This window comes from Armigeres subalbatus, chromosome 2 (genome assembly GCF_024139115.2).
Source record: "Armigeres subalbatus isolate Guangzhou_Male chromosome 2, GZ_Asu_2, whole genome shotgun sequence".
Taxonomy (NCBI): domain Eukaryota; kingdom Metazoa; phylum Arthropoda; class Insecta; order Diptera; family Culicidae; genus Armigeres; species Armigeres subalbatus.
The window spans coordinates 108,209,521-108,237,428 of NC_085140.1; the positions used below are offsets into that span (position 1 = coordinate 108,209,521).

Consider the following 27,908-nt stretch of genomic DNA (forward strand, 5'->3'; position numbering starts at 1 on the left):
CACAAACTATGAAAAAATCTTCTCCTTCGACCCGAAAATCGTTTAATTTCGTCTCATCGATACGAAAAGTACGAACTGATAGCTATTCAATAATGAACATCAAATGACATTTTTGATGAATATTTACGCTCACGGTTTTGTTATTGAAGTTGGAATAAATTGTGAAATTACTCTTTAAGGTACAAGCTTATCATTAATCTTGTTTGTTTTTTTTTGTTTCTGAAGTGAGTTGTAGGCAAATGATTTTGGTAGACAAAGATATTACAGCACAGCAATCGTTATCCCTTAAATGCGCAATGTTGTTTTGAAACAACAAACCGAAAATACATTTAATGTTAATAATTGCAATGGTTATTTACGTTAAAATATTTCCGACAATTTCTAAAAAAATTGCCTTGCGCCTTCAAGGGTTATACACCTTGTGAGTTAACCAACGTATTACTATTACAGGCGAAACAGAGCAATTAAAAAAAAGGAAAATATTCAATTAAAAATGCACTCTTCAATATTTGAATACAGTCGAAGTCATGAATTTATAACGCATTACATAGCACAACTTGTTCTAAAGTTTCAGATGTAGTTAGTTGTTTCTCCAGTTGCTCCGAACGGAACAACAGACACAAGAGCTGAGACAAACCTTTTAATGTAGAACTTAATCCAATCAACGCAGCCATGCTGGTCCGCTTCCAGCTCCGACAGTGAGTTGTACGGATGATACGGCGTTATCCTGACGATGGTGTAGATCACGATACACTGGTAATCCATAGCTGTGCCTCGTCGGTGGATGCTCTGCAGGAGCGAACGTGCAGCAGGTGGGCGGCAGATGGTAGTTTGCGGTTTTGTGGTGTTTACACTCTTAACACCCCACCCACAATAACCACAGCTGTCGGTACGGTAGAGCTACGTGTATCACTGGGGGTTGGATGATGGCACTTCTCACACCTGAACACAGGTGTCCCTGTCAATAACATGATGCGTTGATTGCACTTGACACCCGCCAATGGTCCGTACTTGACCGTAGCCCATTTTTCTAAATTGGTCTCTTCGTGTGAGCAGCGATAGAACAACACAATTCCCTCTACAGGATCATATATTTGGCAGAAACCGCATAGCTCCCCGCCGCTTCATTAATTTCCGAGGATTGCCGGTTGTGCCTAATAATTTTGCCTCTCTAGAGGATTTACAGCCAAAGCGATTGTAATTCGAACCGGGCGGACGCTGTGTGGTGCCGCATCATTGTTTGTAAACAACAATTAAGACAATTTAACACATCGTTGGCAGTGGTATTTCCCGGTCTAGATGCTTTGGATGGTTACGGACTTTAATGCTAGATTAGGACGATGGTCGCCAGTCCGATTGCGATGAGTTGTTGCCGACGGCGACGACAGGTGAACTGGTGACACTGATAGATTGCGAAAAGCGGTTGCCTGAAATCGCCAACGCAAGCAAACGAACATGTGCCATGCGCTAGCTAGAAGGTGGATTACATTTTTTTCTAGTCCATCGTTGGTTGCGGGAGTCATACATTTCCAACAGAGCATAAATGTCAAGATCCCACTCGTAAATATGTTACAATGTTGGGGCTCTGATGTGGGTGATATGTGGGTTGACAAAAAAAAACATTTCGCAAACTAATAATGATCAACCAACTGGTGAACCGGAACATGTTTGATAGGCGTTTTTCAAATGGATAAACTTTGATAAAATTTACACCGAATCAATGCATGCCACAATGCTCAAACATCGTTAGTTACGGCTCGCGTCTCATGGCGACATAATGACCAGTTTTTTTTTTGTAGAACCAACTCAAGCTGACAAATAAAAAGTAAATTTAATACATATTGCGTTCAAAGGCCCCATTTGTGTAACTAATGATGTGCATTCTCTAATCTGCCGTAATCTGGAGAAGTGACGTAACAGCCATTTTACAACATGCATGTTTTCCATTTTTCTGTTAAAGAGCTCGATGAGTAGTACTCGTTAACACCATTTTTGGAAAATGGCGTATATGTCACTTTTTCAGATTACGGCAGTAATGTCATACTTTTTCGTATACACGTATTTAAATAGGCATCATCTAAATTCATCAAAATGATTTACCTTCGGAAGTTTAAAAGAATTTCTGTTTGGAAATTCGAAAAAAAAATCATTTGGAATTTCGAAAGAACTTCCCTTCGGAATTAAAAAAAATCCCTCCAAAAGAATTTCCTTACGCAAATTCGAGTTTCTCATCGGAAATTTGGAAGAATTTACTTCCGAATTTCGAGACAATTTTTTTCTTCGAAATTCTCTCCTCCAAAATTTTGAAAGAGTTTCTCCCAGCAATTCGAAAGCACTTACCCTCGGTAATTCAGATAAATTTCACTTCGGCAATTCGAACTTTCCTCTATAAATTCGGATTAGAAAATTCGAAAGAATTTCCCTCCGGATTCGAAAGAATTTCTTTTAGGAAATTCGAGAGAACTTGCTTCCGGAAATTCTAAACAAATTCCCTTAGGAAATTCGAAAGAATTTCTCTTCAGAAGTTCGAAAGAATTTCCCTCCAAATTCGAAAGAATTTCCTTTCGGAAATTCGAATGATTTTCCCTACGCAAAGAGTATCCCTTCGGAAATTTGAAATAATTTTCTTTCGAAATTCCCTCCCTTCCAAAATTTGAAAGAATTTTTCATCAGCAATTCGGAAGAATTTCTCTTCGAAAATCCGGGAGAATTTCCCTTCACAATTTCTTTTCGGAAATTCGTGAAAAATTCTTTGGAAATTAGAAAGAGTTCCCCTTGGAAATTTATAAGAATGACAGTCTTCTTAGACTAGTAGAAGTTTAATAACCTAAAACATCTTTAAATGTTGATGCATAATCACTAGTTGTCAAAACTTTTAATAAAAATATCCGTGTTTCAACCATAAAAAATCCAATCGATATAACAAACTTCATGACTCATCGTGACTGGGTTCGCGTCGTAACCGTGCACAAATGTCTGAATGTTCCTGCTACTTTATAACCGGATAATAAAGTCGAGTGCATAATTAAGAAAACTTTCCAACTCATCCGTCGTCATCGTATAGCAGCATTCTGTTCCTCTCAGCAACCAGGAGCTAGGTGCAAATACCACGGCAACATTCATTTTGCCAGCACTCAGCACAGGGTAGGTACTAATTAGCACACTTTTCGCGTTCGGTTATGCCATTATGGAAAAAGGTAGTGTAGTGTGCTTATACCGAGAATGAAAACCCGTAGTCGCACGACAACGCGAACTTCTATACACACAGTGTCTACACGGAAGAAAAAAAGTACCCAAAATTGAGTACTTTTAAACTTACTTTTGAGTTATTTTTTCTCTTCGCTTTCATCCACTCTTTCTTTTGTTGTCAAAAACAAAAGAGCCAAACAATCCAACGACGCCAGTTCAATACGGGAAGCCAATTTTGAGTTTTATTACCTGAGGTCGAAATTGAGTGGATTAAACTTAAATTTGGGTCAATAAATTTTCCGTTGGGTACTTTTTTAACATGGAAGTAAAGGCAAACTACTTCGACCCTACTTACTCAATTTTGGCTTCCCGTACGGATGTTCGAGGTTGGGTGAATTAAACTCACTATTGGGTAGTTTATTTCTTCCGTGTACGGTACGGTTGCCGGCGAGATGAGAGCCAAACAAAATGAAAAAGGAAACAAAAAAAAACTTGATTAATTTTGTTTCCCGTCAAAATGTACACATGTTTTGAGAATAAATTTGCCATGTACTTTGCTCTTTGCTCCATTGTTCCGCGTGCTGCGAACACTATTCTAACAACGTTTTTTCATTACGATGACAAGCCGACATCATGCAGTTGTTACTTTTTGTCGGCGGTGCTTAATTTCATTAAACTTTTTTTGCGATATGGGAAAGTAGCCAACATTCAGCAGGATGTGTGGAGCGTAATTCAAATGTTATTCCCGGGCAGAAGTCATGAACAGAATAACAGAACATTATATGGACTTGATTGATATAAGAGATAATAGAACAAACTGCAACATCAAAAATTTGCAACGTAATATCATTTAAATATCAAGATATGCTATAGATCAGATTAAACGAATGGCATATGATATTGATCACTTCTTACAAATAGCATATCTTGATATCTTGAGAAGGCGATGAACCACGAGCTGCAACAGCTGTTGGGAAAACCATCCATCGTTCACACCATGAAAATCGGAAGACTGCAGTAGGCAGGGCACGTAGCCAGAATGTCGGACAGTATCCCGGTGAAAATGGTTCGCATGGCTCAGCGAGCATGGTTTATCGATCAGGTAGAAGACGATTGGCGGCCCTCCGCAGACTGCATGGCTGGCGACGTGTAGTCATGGACCGAGTTGAATGAAGAAGACCTTCATGTATTGCGCAGGCCACTCCGGCCTAAGTTTGAGTAAATAATAATAATTATGATAGGTAATGTTTCTTATTTCGGTATCTACATTTAAATAAATTTGAATATTTTTTCACTTACTATATACATTTGCAATACTATTGAAATATTTAAAAAAAGCATGTATCACATTGCTGACCACCCTCCCCTACATCAATGCGGAATATCGCGGTTTAAAGAACCGATAAATTTGTCTGTATGAGCACAAACATTTTAAGCTGCAAATTAAGTGCCAACTTTGATCCCCCCATAGTAGACCATTAAAATTATTAAATTTTACGCGCACCTCCTCTAGGAGCAAAGCAATTATCCGCTGATATGTAGTTCAAAATGCGCGAATCAAACGGCAAATTTGCTCAATTAAATCACCAAAATGGAAAGCAATATTTACCACTGACGACCGATTATGCCGAGGCCATCTGTATGTATATACTTTCGAGAGGAAAATCCGCCTGATGGGGGCGACCATCACGTAATATCCTGTGCAAGGGCGCAATCCCTCTAAAGAAGGGAGCCGGTTGGTTTGCTGGATTGCATAAATGAATGGTGGGGAAGAGCCGACAAAAACAGAAAAACAACACTTTTGGAGTTGAGCAGCTGTTTTTATTGTTGCTGAGAGTGAGGCTCGTCTTGTGTCTTCCGCTGCATAGAGCGACTGGATTTCTGGTTCGGCTCTGTGGGATAGCAATAATCCTTCCTCCTTCTAAAAGGTATAGGTCTGCTGGGGACATACACACATTCGAGTAGGTATTCACATGACAACGTGATGCAGAAGATTAGGATATTAGGAAAAATCCAATGAAAGGCATCAGCTTGGAGCATACTCTGAATACATTCTTCCTATTGGGGGTAAGTGGGACATGATCGCCATAGTGGGCCTGGGGGTGATATCGCGTCATTTTCACATGGAAAACGTTGTAATATTGGGACTTACGTGGATCTTAAACTCAAACACTACCGTGGTGAGGCCATAAAAGCATCCGGGCGTGATGATGATTAATAGGGGCATAACCAGATCAACTTCAACTTCCGCATAGGTACGGGTCTGCACAGAACCCGTACTGCGCGGAGTGTATAAGTGGGCAGAATCGACCGAGTAAGTATTATTTGCATGCTCACGTTTCGAAATTGATCAAAATGCCATGTTACTTATTAGCGGCATAGATATGACGCCGGACAATCTGGTACAAGAAAGGATGTGCAAGGACGTGAACATTTGGAATGCAGCTAACACAGCAGCTCAGTAGATCATGTCGATGCTGCGACGTTCGTAGCCTCTTGAACAACAGCTGACCTGTTGTGCTAAGACACTGAGCTCTCCTTGTCAATAAACATGCCACCGGCTAGCAGCGGTCTCTGTATATCATACGGAGGCCATTGGGGCGCGTACCTGGACAACCTTTTACTGTGTGAGTTAGCGACATGTACGATCCCAAGTAACCAATAAGCACAATAAGCACTCCAATTCGCCAAATCGACATATAAGGCCAATATACTGCTATTCAAAAACTCGTAAGCATTGAAGTAGCACTATATGGCCGGTTTGGCGAATTGGAGGGCTTAGTGGTTACTTGCTATAGCATAAAAGTAGGGCATTCTCGAATATTGCTTGATTGAGGGCCGGATGGATCAGGACTAGTTAAGGCGATGTGGCATCTCCACGTTTCCACGCTATTTAGGCGTTCTTCTCAGGTGACTGTTTTAGTTTAAAAAATTAGAAGGGTTGTGTACAAGACACGACCGCTCGACGTAAACTACGTAAAACCTCTTAGTGCAATGAGAATCGTAATATCTTATGAACATTAGGCTTGAAATCATCGTGCGGTTGTCATCACCATCGGCAGCGTTCAATAGAATTTGTTTAATTTTTTTTAGTAGAACAGGTTTGTCGCCAGCGAATTAAAATGAGGAGAAAATTGCACTAAGCCATTTTACGAGACAGATTCGAACAGCTGATCGAAATTTTGAGTGAACGGCTCGGTCTTTGTTTTGGTAAATTTGCATGCAAACCATCATCAATTCGTCATCATCATCATCATTTCATTCCATTTTTGCAAATGTTCCTTGTAAAATGTAAAATTTAATATTAGTGTTAGGTCTCCTGTCATTTGAGCTTTTTATAAAATGGCTTCTTTTACAATTCTGCTGTCACCAAAAAAGCCACTCAATGATTTTTCGTTTATTTCAGGGTGGCCACTGAAATTTGATTTCCCGGTTTTTTCCCGCTTTTCCAGATAAATTTTGGCAAATTTTAACGGTTTTTATTTAACTTGAAAACAAACAGGGTAAGAATTTTGGAACTTTAACTAGGTGTTTTATTTCCTTACCAAATCGGAAGTCGGCGTTAAATTGAAGCAACTGATCATTTGTAACGAATCTTTGAAATAGTTACATTAAATGACCAAAAACGTGCTATGCAAAATGCTTTAATCAGCAGACACACTGAAATTGTGCGCCAATAAATCCACATGTAAACAAAACATACGGCTCGATTGCGTTTTGAAGTTTTTTTTAGCGAAATCATTTTTCGGCGAGTGAGCAAAGCGATGGGATTTTATCCGAGAAACTCAAGCGCGATGCTCCCCCTACAAAATCGCAAGCGAGTTGGCTCGTGCATGAAGCCTCGACGATTTCTGTTTTTTAGTTTGGTTGCTGATCTAGATTGTCGTTGTCTGACAGTTGATAAATAAATGGAACTTCACATCGTTGAACCTGATCTAATGCAATGTGTATAAATAAAGCATACACTGCTAAAAAAGTTTACACACAAAAGACATTGAAGTATGCTCTTTTGACTATAAAGTATTCAATTATGACTTCAAAGTACGCTCTTTCGTGGGAGAATGGGACTACACATAAAAAGGAATAAATATTATGCACAATTATGACTATCTTTTATTCACAAATGATGAACATTTATGCATAAAAAAAGGAAAAGTGTGTAAAATTTATTATTTTTATGCATCACTCCTTTTGTGGGTACATAGTCCCATTCTCCCACAAAAGAGTGTATTTCTGCCCAAAAGAGCATACTTTCAGCTGTGCGTGTACTGCTTTGTGATTTATGTGTAAAATGTAATTATTGTTTATTACTGGGGACATACTTGTGTGTTTATTTCTATCTCGCTTATTTTCGAGCATTTATCCTGAATCGATTTGCTCACGCCAATTGCATTCGTCGGAAAATACTGTCCCATTATTTCCTAATGCAAATTGGCCAAATCGAACATAACCTTCTACTATATTAGGTTAGTTGTGGCAAAATGCTAAAGATATTTCACTCTTCAAAACATTATAGACAAAATCACGAACTATCAAAAAATTACCATTTTTCACTCGAAATTGATATCAAAATGATCTAATGACAACACAAACTGGATTCAGAAAAAAAAACTTACTTAATTTTTGTACCTCAAACACACCATGTACTTGAGTAATAAACAATAAACAGTAAATCTTTTCCCTAATCAACTTTATATAAACTTTTTGAATTGAAGAATTTTAAATTTAAATTGACGAAATTTTGTTTTTTCCCGGTACAGGTAATTAATTCCCGGTTTTTCCCGCTTTTTTTCCCGGTGATTTCAATTTCCCGTCTTTTTCCCGCTTTTCCCGTTTTTCCCGGTTCGGTGGCCACCCTGTTATTTGCTACATACGTCATCTTTGTGAATAATTTTCTGCAGCAACTACCCGTCGACGGCCGCCAATGGCAAAAAATCCTCTTAATGCCCCTTCCCAGTCACTAACAGCAGCAAAACGAAAGTAAGAACATTGCGAGAAAATTTCACTTGTGCGACAATTTCCAATACAGCAAACAAAACCTCCTTCTTTATAAAATGATGGTCCTGAAAAAGAACCAATTAAGTGCGCCTTTCACGATCAGTATGCGAAAAAAAAATTCGCTTTAATACTGCTTCCACCGACGACGAGATTTCTGCAACAACAACCGCCGACGACCATCAATGTTGGAGGAATTTCGAAATCTTGATGGTGTTGATCCGCAGCATCCGCCAATCAGACGAGCGAACATCACTGATGTCGATACTGGGACCGCTCTCCGAAGAATCTCGAACTAACTGGTTTCCGGTTGCGATGCTGGAACCGCGTTGGACCGCTCTCTGCGAAATCTCGAACAAAGTGCTTTCTTGTATCTAATGAAGTAAGCTCAGTAGCTCCACCTCTTCGTTATTCGTAATGAGTGCACATCAAATTTGCACTCACAAAGATTAACAAAGGGGCTGGGCATCGGGTTCACTATATTGAATACAACAAAACAGCTTTCGTCGGAGTCTATTGCGTCCAGCGGGTTGTGGTCCCAGCATCGATATAATCGAACCCACACTCCCTAGCACATGGCGTCTAGACGATTGACGTCGCTAACCGCACGGCCACGAAGCCCACCACCCATTTAGCGGTAGGAAGTGATTTTCTTTCTTCAGATTCGTATAATCATTTGGTTGCTGACAGTGGTTGTGAAGGCGCATCAAGACGCGTATATCGCGTATTTGCACGATCCCCATTTTGATCGGAAGATAGATGATTTGAGACAAATTATCTCTACAAATTAAAACCGGAAATTATGGCGCGGGTAGCAGTCGCAGCCGCATCAGAGCTCTTTTCGAGAATTCAAGGACCAAATTCAAACACGGCAAATCAAACCATTCTCTTTGTATAGTAAATGGTCCTGACAAAGGACCGATTTTTGAAATTGTGCGCCTTTGCAATTACTAACAGCATATGAGCAATGATTTCACTTGAGTGATGTTCTTACTGACGACGAGTTTTCTTTTTTGGCCGCCATTGTTGGATGAATTTTCACTTCGGTGGACATTTTCGGTAAAACAAATCCTCTACTGTGTATAACGGTGGTCCTAACAAAGGACCGATTAATTTTAATTGTACCACGACCGCTGTCCGATGATTCGTTGCTACGGACGCCGGATGGTTCACGCTCCGTGAAATCTCAACCGTAAATGACGCGCTGCCATCGAGCCGTTGTTTCTAGACCGCGAAGCGAAGCGGTCCGCTCGCCGTGAAATCTCGAACGAAAATGACGCGCGCTGGCAAGACACGACTCTTTTTATTTACAGGGAAAATTAAGTGGTGGGCCAAAAAGTGCGTACGTTACATCAATCTGATGTCCGTGTTGGGGATGTATGAACGGAATTGTTTAGTTCTGATATTTTTAACAGATGTGAAAGAACCAAAATTTCCAATAGTTTTACGTTGATAATCAATAGTTTTTGGTGGAAAGTTTCCGATTCTATTGATAATAAAATTTTAAAAATCCATCGTAGATAAAGTCGCTATTAACGCTTGAAATCTTACACGATTTCGTTACGGTCCCCAATTTGGAAATTTTCATTTGACACCCTGTATTCGAGGCTACCCCTTAGACGTTGTTTACGTCAAAAAGAGGAAAATAAACAACTTCTATAATTTTTTTTGGGAATTGAAAATCTAGCTGAAAATTCCCGTTTTAAAAGTGTTCCAGATAAATTCAATTTTCATACGGATTCTCAAAACTAGTTGCTGAATAAATTCCGATCTACGTTGTGTACTTATGCTACTAAATGGCACATTGGGGTTCTTTCTAGAATTACGGAACGCTAAATTTGGTGATTTTGGACCCCTAAGGGCTGGTAGCGATAAATGCCGTTCAAAATAGTGACTTCGTGACCAATGATGACGAAAAAAGTGACCAAATAGTGAGTTTTGTATGAAGTACTAACCAGGTAGTGAGCTGAGTTGCATTCGTATTGTTAATGTGTAAATCGTAGTAGATCGGAAACTAGGGATATCATGTTTCTTCAAATCCTTATTAGAATGCTATCAGAAATCAAGAGAAGACAAAAATTACAAACGAGTTACAAGTTGTTACACTAAACCATGCTTATAATTTCAACAACAATTTTGAAGCAAGTTCTACAGCATTGTGGTAATAAAGTTTAACATGAGCTCAAAGTTTTTCGTGAAACTGCAGTTTGTGTATGAAAAAGACAGAATGAAGTATAACAAATTTTGCGCTCCTTTTACTATCGATCAAAAAATATTGTCTCGTCAAAATATATTCCCAAAAGTTTCACCATATATAGATGATTCAGCTGCAAGACAGTATGAAAAAGTGCTAGAACGATGTTTTGGATTGGGCTTTCGCTAATTTTTATGTAGTTAGACGTGTGAACATTCGTTTTGGCACGTTGAAAAATTAACACGGTTTTTCGGCAAAAAAGAAATAAAATGATCTGATCAATTACTAGACAGAGAATTATTTGGAATCACAAAGCTTATGAATCTTTATAAGGAAAAATTGTTAAAAAAAAACTTAAAGAATCCAAAATTACGATGACATTTTTAAAATACGATTTTTAATAATTAAAAATAACATTTTTAATTGAAACAAATTTAAATACATGTAGAGTCCATTTGCCATTTGTTTCATTAAAAACCCAGATTAATCCACCTACAGTGAGATTTCGACCCTTCCTTAGTTATGAGGAATTTTATTTCCAGACTTCAGTATTTAAATCGAGATAAAACTACTCAGCATCCCACGGCGATTTACCGTGAAAGTGACAAAATAATTGCCTACCCAAAGGCGAGGTCTTGGGTTGAGTGACAACTTAACGAATGATAACGTACTGTACTTCATGCTGCCTATCTATAAGGCGCTCGTCGGATTGAATAACTATTGTGACATGGTTAGCAACTATCGTAACGCTGGTTGCATATATTGTACTCGTAATTTCCAGAGACCTCGATATTAATTAATCCAGAACTAGCTAAATCAGTCATTGATCTGAGCGAAACTCAATAGCGTTCAATAATAACATATATTTCACCTTATGGATGCCTAATTTGGTAAAACTAAACTTGTTCAATACCTTAAAAATGAGCGAGATTTTTATGGTAGTAAATTTCAGAATTTGCACACATACGCACACATACATGCATACAAGTGATCTATTAGTGTCTCAAAACATGCTCACATTTGCTATCTAGCTTCTACTGAAGAAATTTTTGAAATACTTTTCATTTTTTACGTTTTTGCTTTTCTGAGAAGATTTTTTTGTACATGCTTCTATATGTTCCTCAATAAAAATCATTTGTTTCTTTGAAACAAATCAGAAAAATAGGCATAATTTCATATCATATCATTTGTTATAATTATATTTTCAATGTCAAAGTGAATTTGTTTCAAATACCATTATTTAATAATTCACGAGATTTTTTGATAGATTAATACGTAACACACCTGCGTAACGAAAATATTTTAGTGATGAACTTTGTACCATCTTAAAAATCACTTTAATAAAGATTAAAAAAAAAAAAAAAAAAAAAGACCTGCGTAACGCATACAAAGTGAAATTATAGACACTTCGTTTGAGTTTGAAATTTGAGTTTGAACGTTTGAACTCCTGGAGAAAGATTTCACAAGGATTAAAGTATTTTCTGCACAATTTCTGAAAAAAAAATCCTAGAAATTTTCACAAGGTTTTCCACAGAAAATCAACTTCCGCTGAAATTTCTGAAAACAATTCGGATTTTTCCAAAGCGATTTCTGCTTCAAATTCAAGATTTTGGATCACATTTTACGAAAGTTGAAACTTAGGAAACTTAGGTTTGGTAAAATTCATGTTATATGAGTTTATGTTTTGACCCTTCCTTCGGAAGTGTCTATAATTTCACTTTGTATGCGTTACGCAGGTCTTTTTTTTTTTTTTTTTTTTTTTTTAATCTTTATTAAAGTTTTCCAACAGAAATCCGATTGCGAATGTCAGCACAAAAACTTCCGGAAATTCTTTCATACCATAAATTCGAGGCAGAATATTTTGTAGACATTCCTGCTGTCTTTCAGCAATTTCCGCCAGAAACTGCACTTCAATTACTATAAAAACTTCTCCGTGAATCCCTGAAAAAAAATCTCCTTCAAATACAAGCGGATTTTTTCATGAATTCCAGTAGAAATCTTTTTGAGAATTCCTGTAGATATTGTTTGGTGAATTCCTAAGAAAAACCTTCCAAAAGTTATTTCCCAAATTCAAGGCGGAATTTCTACGGAATGTTACATAAAGATTTATGCGGTCATCGCTACAGAAATTACAGTGAAAGTTCCTAAAGAGAAACCTAAAGAGTTCCTAAAGAGTAAAGAGAAACAAAGTTAGAAAGCTTTTTATAACAAAGGTGGATTTTTCTCTAGATACAGGCAACTTACCCAACTTAGGAAGTAGTGCGCTGGATTCGCCTAAAGATGCGCTAAACAACGCATCAATTAGTTTGACAGATAAAACTTCGGAAGAAAGTTCGGTTCGGAATATCCCGATGTCCGAATTCTAATGTGGTGCTACGCCGACAATATCATGCTGTGTGGTTCGTCGTAGAGGGGTTTATCAATCAGAAACTAAGAAATATCTCGGAATTATGTCAAAATTGACGTGACAAAAAAATGGATATTCAGAAACGATGAAAAATGACAACAAGTGAAGTTTTTACCCTTATAATGCTTGCTAAACGAGTGCTCAAGAGTATAATGCAAATTGGGTAAGCATAGACTTCAAATGTGGAGCCTAATCTCAACGACATTTTGCTATCAAAAACAAAACCCTACGCTCCTTATTTATTAAATTTCCACACGAAACTAAATCCGCGCGAAGCCTTGACCGTTATGTATATCCGCATCAAATCCACGAGAATAGCAAAAACCGCGAAAATCGCAAAATCCTCGTAGTCGTAACGTAGGGTTGTTAATCGATAAATTATCATCGTTAAGTTAACGCCAACTTCGATAACGATAACGCTTTTACGATAATGCTTCGTTGGCGATAAAGTGAGCGTTGAATTAACGTTATCGTTATCGAGTATTCGTTGATTTATCGATAATTATCGAGTTAACTGTAACATGTACTATAGTTACAAATATTCACAAGTTCAAATATTCACAAGTTGGATTTGCAATATCTATTTAAAAAAATATTGTATCGCCTTACAATATTCATAAACGCCTTTAAATTCTGGAATTAAATTGGGATTCAAGGAGGTCACCGAATTGACCAAATCATTTTTATTCAATCATTAAAGTTCTTACAAAGCCGCAGTTGTTCATAGTAGAGAATCTGAGAGCATTTTAAATGTCTACCCATACTTGTTTAATCTAGCATGTTTAACAAAACTTCTGTTTAGAAGAACTGGAGCACCCAGTTATATGAATATTTTATGACTCAAAGACTAAACTGCTTAGTCCAACTAAATCATATTGAATAGGTGACGAGGCTAGTCCACCAAACTGTTGAGAGAATGTTTACTGGTCCGTACTGGTGCTGCCTGGAATGCACCACAACAGATCACTGCATCAAATAAATTTCTAGTACTTGAATCCCAATATATTGCCGTGGGAGTTCCGAATCCAGGTGAATATTCTTGCTTATACGATAAGGATTAGTTCATGCTCTTTCATTAAAAGCGTATTTATATTTAAGTGTCACTGTCTCAGAGAATTAAGTCCGCCTGGGTACTGCAAATTTTTGCTATCTTCTTATTGGAACATGTATGCTGCATAGTAAAAAAAAAACTCCAAACCACCAACAGAGCACCTCACTTCTCATCGTTTCGTAGAGTAGCAGGTATTAAGCAATATATTTAGAGTGCCTCGCTTCAATCAAAATTAACTCTCATCAACCAGCTGTAAAAAAAATATTTCATTCTCGGCTTCTGTCAAAATTTTACACCAACTTCATTCGCGTAATCTAGTAACCCCATTATCGCAAAATTATCGAGTTAACTTAAGTTAATTTATCGAACTCCGATAATAATTCAGTTGATTCATCGTTATCGTAGCAATCGATAACGTTGATCACAATCAACTTTATCGGCGATAACGATAAATTAACGATTAACAACCCTGCGTAACAATCATGCGCTTTATATACGGCGTTACCTAAACGTATGCCCAAGCTTCGCTGTGTGGTCTGTCTGTGTCCATGATTCGAACCCACTCTGCCTTTCATAAGACGGCCTTGGAGCAATTTTTCAAACTTTATATATTTTGCTAACAGATTTACATTTGATTTGGTTGATGATAATGGTAGGTACAAATGATCTTTATTTTGAATTTTTTTCACAAACGGTGGTGCGAAAATAGTGACTTTAGTGACCATTTTCCGAAAAATAGTGACTTTAGTGACTTTTGGATGCAAATAGTAACTTTTTAGTGACTAGGCTCAAAATAGTGACCAAGTCACTAAAAAGTGACTTGCTACCAGCCCTGCCCTACCCTCCCCCTCGTAACACTTTTTGTACGGAAGGTTTAATTTTTTGTATGGAAATTATTGTGGGAAAACGTACTTTACATTTTTTTCTTAGCGGCTTCAATTTATCGTCAATCACGTGACTCAATACGTTAGCGGTCTACGTAGACTAATACAAATTTTACAAAATATCATACGTGACTGGAAACCAAACACGTTTTAAGTAATTCAGCTATTAAAATCCGTTCAGTATGTCAACATTACTAAAAAAGCAAATTTCCAACATACCAATATCAAAAACTGAACAAAATCAAATTTATTCTCTGTCCACAGCTCCTGAAACCAAATCTCGAAACCAAATAATTTAATTTCTGTTCTATTTTCCTCCTATAGGTGTGTGCCACTGTCACCGACTCTTTTGCATCGGCGCGCAACTGTTTAAAATTTGTCACGCATCTGACCTATAATTCTCCACGCTGGATCAAATTTGTAGAAAACCGAAGAATTTTCCGAAATTCGAATTGAAATTCCGAGAATGTCAAGTCTACATTCCAATAAGTTTTTCGTGGAAATTTCGTAGAACTTCCCGATTGATAACCTTTAAAATTTCCTGGTCATATTCCAAAGAACTATCCGTGAAAATTCCGAAACTTTTCTTTAAAATTCGAAGCATTATCCCGTTGAATAATCATCCGTTGAAATTCCAAGAATATCCTTCTAAAATCAGTTTTCCTGTTAAAATTCCGAGTAATTTTCCGTGAAAATTTAGAATTAATTCACGAGGTAATTTTAAGTTTAAGCGGAGTTTAAGTTTAAGTTTTCCACGATTTTTTAAATTTCTTTTGCAATTTCATGAGGAAATTAAAAAAAATCTATAAACATTCCAATGAATTTTCCCAATAATTTTGGTGAATTTCTAATAAAAAAATCAAATAAATATTCATGAAAATTTAAAAAGCTTTTTTACAGAAATTGCAAAGATTTGTTTATGGAACTTAAAGAGTTTTTGATGGGAAATTCAAATAATGTCTCGTTAAAATATCCCACAATTTCTTTAGAAATTCCGAAGATTTTCAATTCATAATTTCAAAAATTTCCGAGGACTTACCGGAAATTTTACATTGGATATCCTGGAGGGTTTCTTGCGGACTCGAAGAATTTCTCTTACAATTTCCAAAGAATGTCCTTTGAAAATTCCAAAGACTTTTTCTTGGATATTCCGGAGATTTCGAAGAATTTGTACAAAAAACGCATTTTGTACATGACTTATGTATCTCATTTTTGTGAATCTGCCTTAAATATGGTTCTTGCAACTTGCGTCACAAAAATGAGATACATAAGTCATGTACAAAATGCGTTTTTTCTACCATTGCAAGGTACTTTCACTGTAGAAAATATTCATCCCGTTACGTCGAAGCATCACAACGTGAACATAATCATCATCATTCGTAGCTACCGACGAAAGGATTCAACCACTACTGCGGTGTCACTTCTATCAACAGACCGACATTTAAAGAGAGAAGCACAAAAAGTAAGGTAAAAAGTAAGGAAATGATAGCTATACAATTTTGTCATTTTTGTTTCAAGCAGGAAGCCCGAAAGGAATATTGTTTGCTTGCTTCAGCCACCCACTTGTACTGAAATGGTATAATTTCGCCACAAAATCAAATGGGCCCAACCTAGAATAAAGATGATTATTTCCATATGATTAAATTAGGCTTTGGGTGTTCTGGTGTAATGGATTACTACCCACCGCTGTCAGCATCCAGGCGCTAGCGCTAACGTATATCCGCGAAAAGCAGCATGAACCACCAGAAGTTTGTATGTCAAAAAAATTTAAGGCGGGTTTTCTCAGGAGTAAGCAAATTTCTCGAAAACATATTTGATACCAGTTATGTAGGGAGGTGTAAGCCATGCATACGCCTACCAATTATTTTTCGATGAAGGTGTTTAATTTTGAGAAATTTAAATACTGATGCTATACGGATACCAAAAAGTTTTTTCAAGGTGTACAGAAGCAAGTAACTCTTTGCTGGTGATGCAATTGCATTACATTTATTTCTCATTCTATAATTCTAACACCTGATAGTACGCCTTTCTAATAAGTTATTTCGAGTTTTGTTGTGTGAAATTTATTAGATCGATAAATAGGAAAGGTTAGGCTATAAAGAAGTCTTCCGAAGGAAAAACGTAGGTAATCCAAATATGATTTGGTTCCTGCTAAATATGAGCATAATAATAACGCCCTCTACGGGGATCGTTCATTTTTTTCAACACGAAGTGTGTACTTTTTAGCAATTCAGTTACGAAACGATGCAGTTGCTGGCTGACTGATGGATGCAACCGTTGCGTTCGGGTGAATAATGTTGGAAGATTTATTTCCTTTCCAACAACTTGGCCAAGCCAAGTGGCTGTGTATTTTTGGTGTCCTATTATGAGTGCAGAAATGCAGCAAAAACGACGACGTCGTCGCGACATACAACGTGCTGGACAACCAAACGGAGTTTGTCCAACGCTTGGCTGTCGTTGTCAGACTGTGTCTTTACTGTCGTTGTCCACGTAGTACTCAAATGTCTCTATCCAGCAGCAAACGACGTACACTCGGTACTCGGGAAGAAAGCAAATATGTCTACGTCTATACACCAACAGGAGTGCACGGTGTGGTTGATGTGGCGGTATTTATTCTTCTTTCGGCGAATCCCACAACGAAATACCAAAAGTGAACCGCAGAAACATGCTCGGATTTTGCGAATTTCGCTTTATTTGACTGGTGGTAAATGGGTAACGTAATGGAAAAGCGATGTGAATTTCGGCAAGTTTTGACAGCGTAGGCGTGGGCGTGCTGGACTGGAACGTTGCCAAGTGCATTGAAGGTTTAATGTGAGCTAATAAATTAAATTGGGAGTACTAATTCGAGAAATGCTAGCGTTGATTTCTACGAACATTACTATTTATGGGACATTCCTGGCGCTAAAAATAGTGCACGGATGTTATTGCAAGATTTGGGGAGTGACTCTCCTAAATAATAAGCTGCTTACGATATTATTAGGTAACGAAGGTACCAGTCTGTGAATTTATTGAAAATCAATCCCCTACTTTTTGCGTTTTGGCACTATCCTCCTAGCCTAGTAGTTTCAACTACACTTGAAATTGCCTGGCTTTCAAGAATTTTTCCGCAGTTACGGATTAAAAGCTTTGCTTGTTAGCTATTTCATGACTTCGTATCATGTTTAGGTAGGATACTGAATCGGATCGAAAAATAAAAGCCAGAAACGATGGATCGGCAATATTGCAAGATCACCCTCAAGACTTGCTCTATATAAAATCTTCTCATAATCTCTAATCTAATACCGAACCCTTTCGATAAGTGGAGTACAAATGTTTCATTATTGATTTTTATGTATTTTTGATGCTTTAAATCTTATGTGGGTTGAGATAATATGAACTGTGCGTATTTAAATAACTTTGCATTGTGAGAGACAAATTTATGCCTCATGTCCCACACGATTATATTTAAAAACTATGATCTTAGACAATTTTAAGAATATGTTTGAAATTCATATGGAAATGGAAATATCGCCAAAGGTCATACAGAAGAGTGATTAATTTGTTCCGGATTATGGCAGTAAGTATTCTCTTCAGCAGATGTCAGCGGAGCATACAAAACTGAAGAACGCATTCCGATCCTATTGTTTAGCGAAATGACCAATAAAATTGTTTTCCCTCACGGTCAAACATTTCATTCAGCAGCAGCGTGCTGCGTGTGTGCCGCACATTAATCAGAGTCGCGGAATATTTATGAAAATTTCTAACATTTTTGCGATGATGATGATGATGGTGGTCGCTCGGTGAACGACGGCCCAATGTATACTGGATGCAAAATTTTGCAAACAAACCATTACAGTGCCAGTTAGTGCCGGGAACAGTGGATGCCACCGAAAATATTTTTTCCACTCTGCTCCGAGAAGTCTATTTATAAAATGATGTCAACACGCTGGATGAAATTGAATTGAAATGGTTCAATATTGTTCGACACATTCCCGGCCATCTCAGGCGGAAATTCATTAATCATTTATTGGCAAATCCTCGCTGAAATCCTCTAATTGTAACTTCAGCTGTTCGTTATAGACATAAACTCATTAGCATGATATCGAATGTATCGTGAACATTATTTTTAATTTCATACCCACCAGTTATGAACTATAACGGAACCGTCGAATAAGTTCATCTAAATTTAGCAAAATCTAGATGAGTAGCTCGTATACTTTGACGCATTGCTTTATTATTTAGTGTGGCACCGCGCTGGCTGAATGGTAATCCGCCCAATCCTAGCTGTCTACACAACGCGACTCGTCAACAACCTCCCGTCCTGATCCCGCGCGCAGCAGAGCTCGTTCGGTTCGGTTTCGATAGCATCATCTCATGTACTCATTTGCACCAGATTTTTCGCTCCTTTGATTTCATCAAACCAGACAGCTAACAGGTGGAGAAAGATTTACGCAACATCGCTCAAAATGAGATCTGACATGTGACAAGGTTCGCTCGGTGGTAACAGCCAGTGACAAATGTCTTTTGAGTCGCGATATGTCTCTCTCGTAGTCGAAGGTAGACAAAGGTGCGAATTGAGGGTAAATGAGTCGGCTAATTTCGCCGCCCCTAATAAAAGTTTCCTAGAGATTAAATTCTTGACGGATTTTATTAGCATTTTGAATAATTGAAAGGTTTCGAGACAAGGTAACAACATAAAAACAATGTAAAAAAGTATTGGTTCACCTAGCAGACTTGGGGTCGATTTTTTCACCTCCGCTTGGGCCTTAAACCTTGTTTAAGCATATGGGTAAATGCCGCTAAAGATTTAAGTGGAGTTGACGAAATTGACCCTTAGAAAATAAAAATAAAATATATGCGATATAAAAAGTAAATTGTAAAATAAATTGTAATTATAGAAAAAGTCTAAAACGCACTGTTAAGTGTAGAGCACTATTCACTATTGGTCATACTCATTTCATGAATCCATGTCAAACGCCATTTATTGCGAGCAAATAAATGCCAACAAGTTATTTTTATAATTTTTTGAAATTGGTAAATAATACGGCACTGGGAGATCTCCCCTTAATAGAATTAGGCTGAAATAGCTATCGAGTGTCGTAAGCAACATGATGCAAACAATCACATAATTTCGATTCGCTATGCTCTTATATCTTTTCGCCTTGATGTATAAGAAAAGCGAAAATTCTTTTTTCGGGGAAAATTAATGCTTACTTTTGTGGGTTGACGATTTATTCCCTATTATAATAGATGCATATATGAAAGCCTTCCTTAATCTAGCGATAGGGTGCGCGACAACAAAGCATGACGCTGGTGGCGGCTGGGTTCAATATCCGGTCCTACTTGGAAAATAAAAAATCCTCGACTCTCTAAGCACAGGATATCGTCAAGTGATAAACAAATGCTATGATGCTAACACGGCTTCGCAACCTTGTAGTTGATAACTGTGGAAGTGCTACGAGGTGATAATATCTCTCAGTTGGGTAAGAAATGCCAACATAGAAGCAAGAAAGTAGAAGATAAATGTGTTTCCTAAGAATATCTCCCATTCCGAAGATTAGTCGGCCCATTAAGTGCTCGAATCAAAACCATCAGGGTGAAGGCAACTCAAAGTGAGAAAGATTAATTTCGCTTGCTTTATTGGTGTTTATGCTCTTATACCGCAAGGGTCGTAATTTTACTTGTTTACATTTCGATAGCATAATGTAGTAGGGTGCCCAATTATATTATTTTCGTTAAAAAAATGCACTCTCACTGTAATAATCAAGTTCAAGCTTCTGGATCAATTAGTATATTATAATCGATTCAGAAGCTTAAACAATTGCCTTGTTTTCTGGATTTTTTTTTTGCTAGCTCGGCAATAGTTTTTCCGGCTTTGCGGAAAAGTTCGCGAAGAATATTTTTAGTTCATGTTTTTTCCCGATTGCTGGCAAAATTTTCTTGCAAAAAAAACTTTGTTTCTACGTTTTCGGGGAGAAATCGCTTTTCATGAAAGAAAAACAGTCTGAAAAGTGATAACCATTTTTCGATTGTCGCCGGTTGACTCGTTTTCTTTCATACCTTAGCCTTCAGATGTCATCATGTGCTTTCTGGATACTCGCGTAAACTATAGTAAGGATCTGAAACAGGCAGTACTGACCCTCTGCGCTCTAGTCGTGGAGGCGAACTCGGATTGGAAGATTCGCATTCTTACTGAGGAGAAGGAGGCAGTGAAGGCCAAAGAGGAGGCCGAATCGGAGATCCATCTACTTACTGAGAGGAAGCGGCTGGCGGAGAGCCAAACTACGGAACTCCAAAAGCGGATGGCCATCAGCGGTGCAACTCCGAAGCTAAGTAAGGTCACGCAGGTGGCGGACCTGAATGTAGCTAAAAGGGTTACAGTGCCGCCTAAGAGGAGAGATGCGGAAACTCGCCCGGAGAGGATTGAGCGGACAGTTGGCCCCAAGGATCAACGGAAAACAGTGCCTCCACCAAAGAGGGTAACTAAGGATCACTGAGAGGAGGACCTACCGTGGACGGAGGGCGTGTATCCCAAAAAGGCGAAGCGAAGTCGTCAACAACCCGCAAGGAGTGCGGCAAATGGAGCGGAGCAGGCCTCTGATAAGAAGGGTAGAGCCCGTGAGAAAGAGAAAAAGGGTTCGCCTTCCAATGGCAGTGGCAAGCGAAAAGACAGAGGAGAGCGAATATTGTCAAGACTGACGATAAAAGCTACGCCGACGTCTTGAAGACTATGAGATGTAACAAAAAGCTCTCTAGTCTAGGAGGAGATGTTAACTGCATCCGTCGAACGCGGAAATGCGAGATAATTCTCGTTTCGAAGCAGGGTGCTGCTCAGAAGAGTTCTGAGTATAAGAAGTTGACAGGGAAGGTCCTGGGAAACGGGTTCAAGTTAGAGCCTTATGCCCAGTATGGAACATCCAGTGCAAGGGCCTGGATGAGATAACCGAGGCCGGAGACCTGGTAGACGCACTGAGAGATCAGTGCAATGTCGCGATCCAGGCATCCGCGATTCGGTTACGCAAAGGCTATGCGGGAATGCAGGTTGCCTCATTCCAAATACCCTGTGGCTGAGGCCAAGAAGGTGCTGGATAAAGCAAAACTGAAAGTGGGCTGGTCGGTATGCTCGTTGAGCACAAGCCAACCAATTCAAACCACTGCAAGGCAGCATTAACTGCTGCTACAACGGTCGGTTATTGAGTGCAAAGCTGATGTTGCCTTGCTGTCCAACCCATACCGCATCCCCTCTGGAAACGACAGCTGGATAGCGGACAAGGTATGGTGAGAATCTGGACTTGTGGGTAGGGATTGAACTTATCATTTCATTATCATTTAGTATTCAGCCAATAACTCATTCCAGAAGCGGAATTCTAAAAAGTGTTGAATGGTGGAGTTATGGCGCTATTTCCCCTCTACAACTTTGTCTAAGGGAACATTGCTTTATGTTTAATATTTACAGCGTGAAACGCTAGTATCACTTAATACACTAAATGATAATAAATGTTATTTAAACAATTTAGTATATTAAATGATTTTAGCGTTTCACGCTGTAAATATCAGACATAGAGAAATGTACTCTTAGACAAAGTTGTAGAGGGGAAATAGCGCTAGAAGTCCACCATACAACACTTTTTAGAATTCCGCTTCTGGAATGAGTTATTGGCTGAATACTAAATGATAATGAAATGATAAGTTCAATCCCTGCTTGTGGGCGATATCCCATAGCAAAGGTAAACGGAGTTTACTTTTGTAGCTGCTACTGTCCTCCTAGATGGAGTAAAGAGCAATACACTAGGGTCACAGACAAACAGACATAACACATTGAATATTTACTCATCAATTTCATAGTCGTTCGAACACTAACGACATCTGTTGATTTCAGCTAGTTAGGCAAATCACGAACCAGATGGCAGTAGTGAGCAAACGTCAAACTCGAACAAAAACGATGCGAGCGCCACGAGTGATCGATTGGCCAACTAATGATTATTTGAATTGACCAGTAAATCAGTGAACGATGAAAATTTGACGAGTGTTATGTCTGTTTGTCTGTGCTAGGGTAGTCAATATTCTTGCGGCGAAACTAACTGGTTTAAAACCAGTAGTTGTAGAAGGTGATTTCAAGGTCATATCCTGCTAGAGTCTCTAGCGGTATTAAACGTAGTCCTGCTAAACGAAGACCAAGTGCCAACGATCAGAGGACCGAACGGTGATTTAGGTTTAGACGTGCACGTGACCTTCTGCAACGCGGGATGGTCGGTAGAGTCATACTGGAAGGTTCATGAGGGGCATATTTCTAGTGATCATCAGGAATCATCAGGCGCACCTCACAGTTTCACCAGGAAATGTTAGAGGAAGCACGACGATGGGAAAGTCGAACTACAGGACTAAGCGAGGTACTAACACGTGTCTGCAACATAACGATGCCAATAAAGACCAAACCTCCTGGTAATCGACAACCAAGGTACTGGTGGGCGAACACGATCGCAGATCTTCGTAGAACCTGTCTTAGAGCTAAAAGAAGGTTGCGACGTGCTAGAACAGACGCTGAAAGGTTCGATAGACGCCGGGTATTCCAGTCAGCGAGCAGAGCTCTGAACTACGAGATAAAATGTAGCAAGAGCAGCTGTGCAGGATGGCCAATGACACATGCATACAGGATAGTGATGACTAGGGCCAACAGCAAGCCTCCTGAGAGATCCCCAGAGGAATAGTCCAAAACGAACCACTCAAAAACAGAGTATCCGGAATCCAAGATCGGAGGACACCATGGATGAAAGTGAGAAAGAATCAGATGATCCTGCTTCGTACTCACCAGTATTAACGAGAATCAAAAGAAAATTAAAAACAATAAAAAACTAAATATTTTATTCCAAATTTATAAATTGTAATAAGTTAGTTTTCAGTACGAGACGAGCCAGCCTCGGGCTGAAAGTCTCATTAATAAAGACAAAAAAAAAGATCCCCAGAGATGTTAGCCAGAATAGTAAACGGGCTGTTTCCGAAACATGAATCATCGAACTGGCCCGCTACACCGTACGAGTTAGTCGACGGTGGTACCGCTAGTGACTAACGAGTAGCTTATTGTAGCTGCAAGAAAACTTAAGTTCAATAAGGCACCAGGCCCGAAAGAAATTCCAAACATGGCCCATAAACACGCCATTCTTGCTGATCCAGATATGTTTAGGAGCTGCCTCCAACGATGCCTGGATGAAAGAAACTTCCCAGACCGTTGGAAACGGCAGAAATTGATGATATTGCCGAAGCCCAACAAACCGTCGGGAGATCCTTCGGCATACAGACAAATTTGCCTACTCGACACAGCTGGGAAGTTGATAGAGAGGGTGATCCTGAATAGATTTACGGACTATACGGAGAATGCTGGTGGCTTATCTAGCAACAAATATGGTTTCCGTAAAGGCCGTTGAGGGTTCCGGATTATCTGTGCAGGATACTGAAGAGTTATTTTACTCCACTATTACGGGGTTAAGGCGCCAATTGTAGTAACTCATACTAAATAATAACAAAATGTCTTATTTAGTATAAGTTACTGCTACTAGCGCTATAGCCCCGTTATTAGTGAAATTCAAAGAACGAACTGTTAGACAGGGTTATAGAAAAACCTTCGCACAAGCAGTTTTTTTTGGCTTTATTTAGGAGACTTGCAGCCCGAGGCTGGCTCGTCTCCGACGCACTAGAAGTTCACCATACAACACATTTTAAAATTTAGCATTGGTGACGCTTATTAGTGACATTGACAGTCTTTACCTCATTGCGAAGAGGCTCCCGAAAACAGCGAGTTTTATCAAAAAACAAAAAAGTTATACCTAGTTGAAAAAAGTTGTTCACCTTACCCTGCAACGCACAATTGTAATTTTTAATATCTCAGGTTTGGTCGCAGCATGCATGGAGGAATAAAAATGACGGTTGTGCGTTGCTTTCGTATTGGTCTGAGTTTTGGATTCCAGGAGGCTTGTTCTTACTTAACTCTCCTGACTAGGGACGGAATCCAACCCACATTCACGGCTCGCAAATACGCTTAAAAGACTGACACCATTTTTTGCCGCAAGCAAATGCAAGCGCTTACGCAGAAACAGTAAAATATCATATAGTTTTTTGTGAACTTTTCTTGTTTGTTCGGTTCATGAAATTTGATCGAATAAAATGTGAATTTTTGGTAAATTACGGTTTTTTCATTTCTTTCGTAAGTTAAACAGCACCATTGAACAGCAGTTGCTTTGTAAGTTTTCTACGATCCCAGTTCGGATGAATTGCTGATCCATCAAATCTCGGTTTTTCAAACCTCCGGATCATATAAAACAAGACAACTTCAGCAATGCCGCCGAATGTTCGATCGCATTGCTGAATACAAATCAGGCAGAACTGCTGGAATCGGAGTTCCGTCACAAGTTGCACATTCTGGAGGTAAAACTACGGGGGAATGAACAAACTGCATCGCCAAATCGTCAACGGTACGTTCCAAAGTTTTCCGGAATTCTGGTTTACTGTGTTTAAAATGAACCCAATATCAGCGTCCTGAACCTTGTTCGCTCTTCAGTTCAAATATGAGCCAAACAACTGTTTCAATTGGTCAAGCTGCATCTTTTCCGTCTCTGACTGGCTCAGAGCTCATCCTCAGTCATGTGAAATTTAGAACGTTTGAGGAATGGTGACAGCCACGTTTCACATCTTTATTCTCATTTCTTGTTTCTCATTTCTCACTTCTCAATTATCAGTCAAGACTTCACGCTTTTCACATTCACTATTTTTCGACCAAGCGACATTTTTGGTCATATGACCTGTTCAGCAAACGACATTAACTAACCGACCAAATAACATTTTCGGCTAAATAGCCCTTTCTGCCAAACGACCATTCCGATATTTTCTGCCAAATTAAATATTCGGTAAAACGGAATACTCGCTCAAATGACTTGTTCGGCTAAACGACTGTTTCGGCCAGTTCAAACTAAATTTTCGAACAAATGTCCCTTTTACCCAAACCGTTTTCGGTTTAACAACTGTTTCGGCTAGATGACTTTTGGTCTAACGAATTATTCGGCCAAGTGACAATCTGTCAAATGGCTTCCGATCAAAAGGCTTTTTCGCGTAAGAATCATGTTTTGAAATTCGTTTTGCTAAACTTCCCAAGTAACCAATAAGCACTCCAATTCGCCAAACCGGCTATATAGGGCTACTTCAATGCTTATAAGTTTATGAATAGCCGTATATTAGCCTTATATGGCGATTTGAAAGATTGAAAGATTTGGATATAAATAGATGGATTGTCAACTTCCTTTTGTTAGAATTAGAGACGAAAGTATAGATTTGATAGTTCCGTTAGGATACGGCCGGCATGAAGAATGTTTATATAGAAGAGATTGTTTTTTTTAAAGCGTGCGGAGGGCAATTCTGGTGACGATGTATATCTTACGAAGAGTAACAGAGTGGAAACTGATCTCACGTTTCTGGATTAAATTGTTTGTCAGATATGACCAGGGCAATAGGTGGAAATTTTGCTACAACATTAACATAAAAGTATAAAGAAGAAATATGTCAACAGCTTCAGAAGAACGTGTCCTCGCCCTCGGTCTTGTCCGTTTGTTCAGTTGTTTAGGGGCCTTACACATATTACGTAAGCACTTATGGAGGGAGGGGGGGTCGGTCACTGTCTTACGCTCCATATAAATAAAAATTCATTTGTATGAAAAAAAAAACTTACATGGGGGGAGGGGGGTCGAAAAACCCAGAAAAAATGCTTACGTAATAAGTGTACGACCCCTTAGTGAATTAGTTGATATTTTGAAAATAGAATGGAGTGAAATGTAAAAATGTAAATGCAAATAAAATACTGAAAATTTATTAAAATTATAAAATGAGCTACAGGCTCATCTGAAGTCCGTGGCTTTGAAAGAATTTTCAAGACAAAGATATTATTTTTTTCGTGTTGAGTAAAAAGTGATGGAGCTTGTTGAAACCAATAAATTATCTCGTTATTATTATTAGTTATCTCGTGTTGTTTCCAGTACAGCCAGTACATAGCAAAACAAGTTTCGTTCAAAACGTTGCTACAGAATCCATAAATAGATCTTCGAAGACCTAAGAGATTGAGTTATGGCAACGATTATAAAATTAATCAAAATGAATGTACTCAGGATTCAGGACACATATATCCATTAGATCACAACATTGAAACCACCTCCCAGCATCACCTCAAGGCTAAGGTAACATTATCTCCTTATTTTCCAATCTATCAATGTCACCACGTTCGCACCGTCCTAGCATCTTCTGTGTGAACCGTTCTATCATTAAATATCCCTTATCCGGCGATTCGATTGCTTCTCACGTTGGTCGTGCTGTTGCTGACCCTCAACCTCCACACATTAACGGACTCTCTCCCAACGTAAACACAATATCCTGTGACCGCACATGTAGACACGTATCCCACCATTGCAACACGGCGTTCGCCGGATATTTGTTTCACCTTCAACCTACAACGCATGTAAATAGAACTCCCCGAGATCAATCAACTGCACGGTTTATGGGAGAATCTTCCCATTTCACGGATCCATGATTTTCCACTTAGTCCCACACTCCGCCTCGCATTAAAGCTGATTCGGATAAAGGCAACGACTAAATTACAATTTCATACAGCATATTGTCTTTGCCCGAACCGCATCCTTCCGGAGCACTCGCGTGCCTATGTTACGTCCAGGTCCCAATATGAGTTGTAATCGGTTCTATCGTTCAGTTCAGTGGCGGAAACAACCCGCATCCGATCGCGATAACCGCCGGAATGGTACTGTTATATGACTGCGGGATACAAACCTCAACATAACGTGAGGTAGGCCAGGCAGAATGCTTGCGCCGATGGTAGTTTGCCCTGCCTTCGTCGTTCGCTTCTCGCCCATGGCGTTGCGTTAGTTGTAACGAAACGGAGGAAAATGTTGAGTTTTCCGAAAGAGTTTTCCACACCACTGGCGAGAGAAAATGATGTCCGCTCACCCATGTGATTCGATGGGTAAGTGCGATACCCACTATAGTACTATGGCAACTCTCTAGAGAGCAGGTTGGTTGTTAGGGTGGCTTTAGGCATCAGAGTTGCCAGCGTTGTTTGCGGCGAAGCACGCCGACATGGAAGCAACTATGGAACGAGCGTTAACGGTGCCTAACTCTGATCGAAACGAAAAGTGTATCTTCTTCAAAAATGACGACGGG

The 27,908-nt window shown here is 38.9% G+C and overlaps 2 protein-coding genes across 5 annotated transcripts in view; both read right to left on the reverse strand.

Moving 5' to 3' along the window:
• Positions 1–27,908, reverse strand: part of LOC134210632 (UDP-N-acetylglucosamine--peptide N-acetylglucosaminyltransferase 110 kDa subunit) — a 113,162-nt gene that overhangs the window by 28,976 nt on the left and 56,278 nt on the right. The window lies entirely within an intron of this gene.
• LOC134210635 (uncharacterized) lies at positions 770–27,628 on the reverse strand. The gene is made up of 3 exons (XM_062686782.1): positions 27,519–27,628; positions 27,037–27,181; positions 770–1,218 (listed from the first exon to the last, which is right to left on the reverse strand). Exons 1-3 carry the CDS (start codon positions 27,599–27,601, stop codon positions 1,087–1,089), a joined length of 360 nt encoding a protein of 119 aa, XP_062542766.1. The 5' UTR covers positions 27,602–27,628; the 3' UTR covers positions 770–1,086.

Bases quoted from the DNA above. Each gene is read 5' to 3' on its own strand.
- LOC134210635 (XM_062686782.1), bottom strand. From the start codon at position 27,601: ATGGGCGAGAAGCGAACGACGAAGGCAGGGCAAACTACCATCGGCGCA. The intron at 27,182-27,518 runs GTTTGTATCCCG...CATGCGTTGTAG, and splicing joins CTACCTCACGTTATGTTGAG to GTTGAAGGTGAAACAAATAT. The intron at 1,219-27,036 runs GTGAGAAGCAAT...GGCACCACACAG, and splicing joins TCAGCAACAGCACGACCAAC to CGTCCGCCCGGTTCGAATTA.